This window comes from Curcuma longa, chromosome 20 (assembly GCF_044706935.1).
Source record: "Curcuma longa cultivar G26 ecotype Majalengka, Jawa Barat chromosome 20, ITB_CL_G26_1.1, whole genome shotgun sequence".
NCBI classification, from domain to species: domain Eukaryota; kingdom Viridiplantae; phylum Streptophyta; class Magnoliopsida; order Zingiberales; family Zingiberaceae; genus Curcuma; species Curcuma longa.
The window spans coordinates 6,649,189-6,658,935 of NC_133880.1; the positions used below are offsets into that span (position 1 = coordinate 6,649,189).

Genomic DNA, 9,747 nt, shown 5'->3' on the forward strand with positions numbered 1-9,747 from the left:
TAGGGCTTCCTCTTATATGGAATTCACTCTTTCAGAGTTTTCACACCTATCTAAAGTTCACTTCTTTACGACTTTCCTATTGCCTTAAGTTCACTTCTTCAAAAACTTCCATAATTGTTTAGAGTTCCCTCCTTAAGACTTCCACACTTACCTAACATAAAGCTTGGATCCATTAGTTATTTGGTTTAAGGGAGATGTACAATATTTTCTACGGATCATTTATATCAGTTAAGTTCTTAACAACTTAATACATTACTCTAAAAAAAGGACTATATTACTAATTCCACAAAACAAAAGCTTGACATCTCCCTATTTCTCAGACTGTCGATATGTTTGTCATCTCATGTACTTACAAAGTTCACTTTAACCATGACATCCTTTGCATGATCATTGCAGGGACAAAGAAACATAATGTCAACAAGGAAACGAAAATTCAGCTTACAATTAAAATCAGTATCACACATGTTGACTATCAATAGTCTCCTAATATCTATCTTCAGGTGTAAAACAAAGTACTAGGGTACCTTTGTCAATCTTGATAGGGAATTGAAAGAACAAATGAACATCAAGAAATCATCTTCATTACAGGTGAGACAGAGTTTGATGAGCATCTGAAGGCATATGATGAATCCTCTGCCACCAGTTGGAAAGGCAAAAGCTTAAGTACAACTACTGGACTAAGGAAGATATCATGTGAAATTACTTCCATAATAATTTTTGTCCCATTGCATACAGACAAGAGCCGCATTGAGAAATGATTTGGGAACTAGTTTAAAAATAGCCAACTCATTCTATCCTATTTACAAGAGAAGCATAAGGTTTTCCAATCATTGCCTTCTTTAAAGCATTCTACCTCTTTACACTTGCTTCTTTCAAATGTAATTTTCTTACATTATGGATACTATTGAGGCTAAGGTTGAAATGTATAAAATAATGGGAAAACTGAAAACAGATAACTTATTGCTTGAGTATCAGATAACATCATGATTGCACATTAAACTCCGGATGGTAAAGCAGACAATAATTTTATATCTGAAATTGTACTTTCAGATTGAAAAACCAGTTCATCTTCAAAGAATCAGCAAGGAAGGGAAAAGTTACTAGCACTACATCCTTAAAATTCCGAGTAGACAAAAAGTTATCTTACTATGTTAAAGAGAAGGACAACCAACAAAGAAACCATTCTTCATACAAAAAAATTGGCATCAAGATTGAAACAAGGTAAACTGATTTCTCTATAGCACGAATATGAAAACGTAGTCCAAATTTCAAACTGTGCATCGCACTATTATTGACTTGTCAATCAAGCAGCATCATAACTGGCTTTAAAGCATAACAAACGTGGAAAGAACTAATTAACTACGTATTTTTGATAAATTAACATAAAAAATGAGGACGTTGGGGAGACGTTGAACAGATTTGCGGAAGTGGGCGATGCTAATACGAAGAGCGAGTATGAGATGTTAGGGATATACATCTTTTTGATGTTATTATCGTGTTTTTGATCTAAGGTACTGGAGATATTGAAGTCATATGTTCAAAATAAAAATATATCAGAAGGATGTATTGTTGAAGGATATTTAGCTAAGGAAGTTTGACATTTTTCTCTTTTGATTGGATAATTTTCTGAAGCAGGGACTTATTAAACACTCTCTTTTTTTTTTGTCAAATATCTCACTTATTAGACTGTCATTGAATCACCGATCAGTTGACGAAAACATACTACGAGTCAGAAACATGAACAGAAATAATAATAACATTTTCAATGTAGGCTAATGCAATAAATTAAAGTGATGCAATATAAAGGATTCGAAATAAAAGAAACAAAAAAAAACGTCACCAAAACGAAAAATCTGTTGGACAGGCCCCCCAAGTTTGGAAAACAGTATTTTGGAACTTCGAAAAGAATAGCTAGCCAACGTAAAATCATGGAAAGAGAAGCCAACAATCTTGGTCAAAGATACTTACTGAAGCAGACATTTTAGTATAATGTTTAGTATTCTTGTTTACAAAACCAAATTTATGGAAATTACTTCGTTGAAATTTCAATCTGATTAAAGAGCATATCTAATGAATGTTAATGCAGCAAAGTACAATTTAAGATCATAATTTACTAGAAAATACAAGCAGATGGAAACCACACTTGTCCATTATTATCATTTGCGTGCTTCGGCCTTCTTCTGTTCTTTAGCTGCAAGATTAAGAGATAGATTTTAAGTACATTGGAATGGTATCAGTATGAAAAGTGAACAGAAGCAGTACATTATTTAATCTGTGAATACATCAGATAAGTATCTCAAACAATTATCCATCTTAATGCAATTCCTCAAAAACTTTTGAAAAAGGGCTGGCATTTGAGTAGATATTGATGTAAGAATATGTAATGGAACTCTTTCGTAAGGCATGTGTAAGAGGGTGGGATGGAATCGAGGATTCTCATTTTTACAATTTTATTCTAATATTTGAATTGAACACTCTCAGATGAAACAAGTAATACAACGTATTAATAGCTCAAGGGTAAGAGTACTTGCAGAGAACAGATTCATTCTCAGAAGCCAAGATCACGCAGGTGGTTTCAACCACAGAATCATCTGTTTAATATTAATGAGGGAAGGAGGGAAGACAGCGACAAAGGTCTCCTCCACAGAGACATATAGAGACACCAAGTGGAGGCAATGGAAGGGAGGAGATTTGAAGTGGAAAGATGAAACAACCATTTGTCTTCATCCTTGAGTGGCTTCCAAAAACTACAGATGACTTCTCCTGCATCTTCACAAGCTCAATGGTGACTCAAGTGGCAATCTATGCACCCTCAGATCCACCAAGACTACACTATCTCTAGAAGGCTACAATCTCGAGCTGGCAAACTGCTGAAGCATTGAATTGCAGGGTGTAGGAGGTTAACACTTGCCTTTTGTCTGATGCATTCATCAATCCATTCATTCTGTGGCATGAAGTTATGCAGATTACTGGAAAGATTCAAATGGTACGGACAGTGAAGAGAAGACCAGACACAAAGACGACTCATGTCTCTGAAATTGTGCAGCAAGGGTTTATCAAGCAAATACTGAAGACAAAGGGGTGTAATTTGGACAATTTCCTCCTGCCCATCTCCTTTTCCTCTTCCCTTTCTCCACCAAGTAAACAATCTCCCCCATTTTCCCCCCACTTCCTCTCCATCCCTCTTTCCTTCTCTCCTGCCATCAAACTTCCCTTTGCACCAGTAATTAGATCCTAAAAGTTGGAATGAAGCATTTAACCTCTAGTGAAAATAATGTGTTCCTCATTTCAAATCTAAAATGAAAATCAATAAGTTAGCTGAAGAACACAAACTAGACAAATCAGATGGACTGCAACAAGCAGACAAAATGAACAAGAGGGATTAAATACATCAAGTGATTTGGTGAACTGGACAAGTCAGCCTACTCAAGCAATCAGGGCCAGACCAGACAGACTCATCATGTAGAAAAGATTGACCAAGCAACCAAAAATATCAGGAGGTTCAAATGTGTTGAAAAAAATAGGGCGGATCAAGCAAGTTGAACAAAGTGAAAAAACTGAACAAACCAGGCGTGATATACTGACTGAAGGAGATGGAAGGAGCATACTGACTTGATGAACCTGATGGACCAAGTCAGCTAGATGGATAAAACAAAATCAGACAGATCGAACAGTTAGATGAGCCAGAAAGACCAAGCAGGTCAAGTTGGTTGAGTGAATTGAAATATACAAGATATAATATAAAAGGCAATGTTAGCTCAATTAGTTGCTCAACACAGCAATAGCGCATGCCAAACATAAGAATGAAAAGTACCACATTCCATACCATTCCATCAATGCAACCAAACAAAGGAATACATCAACCATTCTACTTAATTGCACTCCATGCCCATTCCCACACCATTTGCTCTTACAAAATATGGCTTCAAGATAATATCCGAAGTTGAATTGGATAGATGGTTCCAACCAAACCAATTGACGATTTGAAGATTATGGATTTTCCAGATGCACTATAATTTTGCATGTAGAGTATAACTTAAGCAATCAAATACACAAGATTTAGTTAAAGGATATTCACATATGAAATTACATACCAGCTTTTTCCTCCTCTCTTTTCTTTGAAGCTTCAGCTCTTTGTTGTCGTATTAATGCAAGACGCTCTGGGAAACATAATAAATTAATTGAGACAACTTTAGTAATTATAACCAAGGGAAGAATTGCTTCTATGCAGTGCAATGTGTCAACTTAGTTTGATGTTCTGAAGAGATAATGATGCCTTTAGAAAAGATTCAAACAGCACACTCTTTTTTCTTTTACTTTTGCACAGATCCTTAAAGTACCAAACCACTATCATTGCCATCAGATGGCACAGCATTTTCTCCAGTGATAAAATCCAACGTTGCCCTCGAATATATAGTCATGCCTAAAGTTCAAGTACACTAAAGATATCAAAAGTGACATGAAAAGAGTTTGAGCCAAAAGCAAACAAAAGACATATTTTCCTTGCGAGCTTCAAGTTAAACAAAGTTTCAGGAATGAGCTGTGACAGTGGATGTCCCATTTAACTACTAACAGAGAGACAAAAAATATTTAAACGCTTGATGTATCAGAACAACACAGATTGTAAGTTCAATAAACAACTGCCAATCATGAGGTACCACCAACAACATTGTATGATTTGATAGAAACTCACTTTACTAGTTCATCCCATCCTATTAAATGGTTAAGTTGTAAAAAAAGTCAGGAGCCTAGGTGGCTTTCAAAAGTCAATTGCTAAAACATGAAGCTTATAAAAAGAATCACTTCAACAAACAAGAGATAGAGGCATCAAAAGGCAGATGGTTGTCTGGTTTTACCCAAATCTTTCCGAGCTTGTTCAGTTTTCCCTTGTTCTTGCAACCTCATGTATCGCTCATGAGCTTTTTGTTTTTCTATCTCTTCCCTATAGAAAAGAGATCATGACAATATTGATGATGGTAATATATTAACAAACAAGAAATAGATATAATAAATAGCTCCTAATAGCTGATGCTAAAAGTAGCATCAGAACTATGGCAACATAAAAAGTTTTCGATCTTTGAGGTTTAACATTATGAAATAGTAGAAATAGAACAGTAACCTGGATTATGATTGTATTATAAAAATGGAAGAGTGCTGAGTTATTGAAATTTCAGAGGAAAAAGCAGAAATTATATTTAAGTAGATTAAAATGAAAAAGATTACTCGTATGTCACTGTTAAAGCATCAATGTGAACCTAAAAAGTTCAATGCACTTATCATTATACTATACAGCAAGCCATGGAACTCATGTCTTATAGACTGGAAAACCACAGCAAGCTGAACAAACATAACAATATGTAGGAGATTACAAATAGAAGTTTCCTGCACCCGTTATTACCTAAAGATTTCAGTAGAGATACAAAGTAAAGGTTCATGACAGCCACAAGATTAAAATGGACGAACGACGATGCAGATGAAGTGAGAAGTGAATGATGCATAGTGGATAGTGGTCCAAATGGAACAGATCAGGCTAAAATATCCATACCTACCCTCTTCTGCTAGTCAACCCAGATCAACTAAAACAAAAGCATCATTGAAGTTCATGTCTTTCTATGAAGTTTGCTGTGTACTCGACAAAAGTTGGAAAAGTCCATAAGACACCTAGACAAGGGCTAATCAGTAATTGATGTACAAAATTCACTACTGTTTTCTCTTTTCATTTACCTCACCACACCCACAGCATCCATCATAAATCTGACCACTTAACATTTCATTCAAGCTAATCAAACAGTGCAAGTGGGGGCTGTGATCAACGACACACCGTTCTTAATTTTCCAGTAATTACAAAATATTGAAATGTTGTTAACTCATTTATTTAATTAGTTCAGATAAGATGCTACAAATTGATATGATACAATTTGCATTACATTAGTTAATTATAAATAACACATGGATGACAAATTAGCTGGATGAAGCAATAAGAAATACAAAAATAGAACCTTAAATGAACTAGTGCAGATAAAATTCAACAAAAGCCTTGAAAAGAATAAAAAAGGAATAGTTACATACCTTTCACGTCGAGAGAGTTCAGGGGTGCTCTCCACCTGCATTGAATTTTCAAGAGAAATAATGAAATGTTACAAAACTGATTGACAAGAACCAAGAAAACGCGATAATATAGTACTTCATAAACTAAGAAATAAAAAAACCTACTGTATGGAGAAGCTATATGTATGAAGGCTAGTATACTAAAATGGTCATCTAGATAGACAAAATTTTGCACCGAGAAATATAATTAATAGGCCACAATGAATTTTTAAAGATAGAGATGGGCAAACATGAAAAAGTTTGCATATGTCACTCAACAGAAAAGGATCTTACAATTTACAATAGAAAAAGAGAAGTTTCTCAGTTTTCACTTACATCAGCTGTTCTAGCTTTCAAATTCTTAGGCTTTACCAGGTTTGGATTTTGAATCTCACTAATGTCAAGAATGCCCTTCTTTTTCTGCAAGAGATACAGTGGCAGTGAAAAAGGATTCAAAATATGAAACAGAACATAATGGATACCCAAGGATGACAAATGATATATGTGAAACAAGAAAGAGGTTTGTAACCTCAGTCCCATCTTCAGAGTCCTCATTTTCCTCCTCAGATTCCTCATCCTCATTATCTTCAACTTCCACTTGAACCTAGGTTAGTTATGATGATATCCTTAGTCCTTACGTAAAAGCACAAAATTACAAATAGCATAACAGAAAGAACCTAGAAATCCCAAAAAATAAAATAAAAAAAAAATTCATCAACCATATGCTTAACAAGATTTGGGAGAAATGTCTACAAAATCTCAATTTAAAAATCAATAAAATTCAACTCTTTAAAAGCATCCCCATCTTTCACAATTTTCTGATAGTTCGTACCCAACTGAACCAATCAGAATTGTACGACAGAATTTCAGTGCACCGGGCATACTCACTGACAGGCTAGCAATCAATTAGTAAAATGTTTAACCAAAAAACAGAAAACAAAAAAACAAGTTGCCTTTTCACCATTTATAGTAATAAAGCATAGTTAACAAAGACGTTGAACATTCAACTCCAACTTGAAATAAATTGTTGTCCAGTTTGGTCAGATATGAATTCAGAACATGTATTTTCCTTTTTTTCAAATTGATATTTCGTCTTTTTTGTTCTTTGAAGATGTCCAGTTGGTACAAAAAGAGATGGATTTTGATTAAGTGCTCCTTATCTTTATAAGTCAAGTCCAATAGCAATCAATAATATTATCTTGTTTAGAGACTTTTGTCTACACATGTTCCCACCATCCCAATTCTTAGCTCCATAATTCTCACACCACACCCACAGTTATGAAGCTGACTTTAGACCAAATTAGTCATAAATATCATCCAGAGATTTTAATCTGAATTCATAGCAGGACATTTTATGACCTCTTTGAGTTCATGACAGCCATAGTATCTTTCAAGGAAGGAATTGGTGAGTAACAAACTAACATCGACTAGTTTTCCTTTAACAGATAGGCTTTACATGGAAAAGAATGTGGAAGTGAATCAAAAGGATAAAAGACATCAATCCAGGTTCCCAAGAAGGAGATCAAGCAAGTTCAACAGAAGAAAAAGAAAAGAAAATGAGGAAGAAGAAATATCAACAATAGAATAAAATATCAGGTTCTTGACCTCTAGTGAAAGATAAACGTCTTTCATTATATCCATCACATTGTTCTAAACACTTCTCTTATGTTACTCTTCTCATCTAATCCTTCTCCAACTAGAATCAAGGGACTTACAGACACAAGAACAGAATAGAAAGGCCCTGCGCAAAAGGAAAAACTGATTCAATTGATACATACTTTTATGACTTTTTACAGTGTCAATCTACACGGTGAATAGCTTTATACATACTCTATAATCTGATGAGCAAACAAGAAAGGGAATAGTGTGCCTAGTCAGAGCTACTGAAATGAATTAGATAAAGGGCAGCCCGGTGCACGAAGCTCCCGCCATGCGGGGTCCGGGGGAAAGGAATTAGATTCTGACAAAATTGCATAAAAAACAATCATCAATAACATTCAAAGAATCGTGTGGGGAGAAAAAAAATCTTTGTAACAATGAGTATCATTATATGAGCAATGCAAAAGGAGACCAATTAAGTAATTGCTACATCCAAGATTTTCCAAAGAAAATAGAAGACATTATCCTGCTCATTTAACAAGCATAAAAAACTGCCAACCTGTTTGAAGGTGCGAGGACGAGCAGAGGAGCCAGCAGCTGCAATTTCATTGAATAGATAAAGCATGTCATGCAGAGGAGCTTGGAGCACATAAGAAAAGACAGAACTATCCAATTAAAATATTCACTATATGTAAGATACTTTTTCCAGATATATGATTCTTACAACATCTAAAAATTGCTTATCTCAGGCATACACAAAAAGAACCCATTGGAAACCTAAATATATCCTTAGCAAAGATAATTATTTAGCAGCAACAAATAAAAGGGAAGCATCTTAATTTCATACTACAGATTTCTTCAAACTCAATTTAAGACAATTTACAAATAGATAAGCTAAGTGAAGTTGCAGATCCACTCAAACCACATTTTATTAGGAATGAGGAATTCAAGAAAACATACTGTGCATCACAATAGTAAGAAATGGCCAGGACCAAAGATCCTACAGATCTATTTATATTCCTAGCACTATTTCAAGAAAAAAAATAATGTGAAAAAATAGAAAGAGAAGTCATTTGCAGAAAACAATATTGTATTCATTTCTTCACAAATTATCACTTCAAACTCACTTCTAGTCTTAGAAACTTAAGCAGAAATAATTCAAAATTTTGATAAAGCTAAATTAGTATTCATAAAGTGAAACAAAGTTGTCATTGGCGCTGTGAAAGAACGTGTTAGAGAAAAAGACATGGCTATCCAAGCAACAACTAGATTGTCTATGAAGGCATAACCTCACTTTTTTTCAGGATACCAAGAAGAAATTATCAAATCAACTTACTTTCTGAGCACATGAAGTCATGATTAGGTTCCATATTGTTATGTCTAACTGCATATTTTTCTTTAGTTACTTCAAAACGTTCTACAATGAAATAGAATTTGGATGCACTCGTATGAAATTTGAGTGGTCAGCTATACAACACGAGTGAAGTGAAAACTCAGTTTAACCAAACATTGACCTAAACCAATTAGGGTAACATCAAAGGTAAAATATCTAATTCAGAAACAGAGACTCACTAGGCCACGCCACTATCAGATCAAGCAATTGATCAAATGCAAGCAGTAAACAATACATCGAGGAATTAACACATCGTAAGTAAATATTGTCAGGGTCCGAACATGCAAAAGCAAGAAAAGGAAAAGATAAAAGGGATTAGAGAGCATCACCCATCTCTTCAGGCGTGGAAAAGTTTCTCCGGCCGGTGGGCTTGGCCTTGAACCTGCCCCTCACCATGATCAACTGGCGAGATCCGGATCGAGATCGAAGACCTCAAGGAGGGATCGGTTCGGATGACGACGATTGCGCGGTTGCTTTACCGCTCACCGAAACCCTAGAAGCCGCGCCGCTTTCCCAACGGGGCACACGTCGTTTCTACCGAGGTGACCGAGTGGCTCATTATATTCGCCTAGACCCTACCCCTGCCGGAACCAGTTCGGATTCAGCCGGACTGGTAATCGGTTCAACGGATCCATTACTTCCAGCCCGATCGATTCGGATTCAGGTAT

At 35.4% G+C, this 9,747-nt stretch overlaps 1 protein-coding gene across 1 annotated transcript; it reads right to left on the reverse strand.

Annotated features, from left to right (window-relative positions):
* Window positions 1-1,961: 1,961 nt before the first annotated feature.
* LOC141813836 (uncharacterized) lies at window positions 1,962-9,604 on the reverse strand. The gene is made up of 8 exons (XM_074701828.1): window positions 9,409-9,604; window positions 8,246-8,283; window positions 6,617-6,691; window positions 6,424-6,507; window positions 6,070-6,104; window positions 4,857-4,942; window positions 4,095-4,160; window positions 1,962-2,191 (listed from the first exon to the last, which is right to left on the reverse strand). The coding sequence occupies exons 1-8, from the start codon at window positions 9,473-9,475 to the stop codon at window positions 2,157-2,159; spliced, it is 486 nt and encodes a 161-aa protein (XP_074557929.1). The 5' UTR covers window positions 9,476-9,604; the 3' UTR covers window positions 1,962-2,156.
* Window positions 9,605-9,747: the final 143 nt, after the last annotated feature.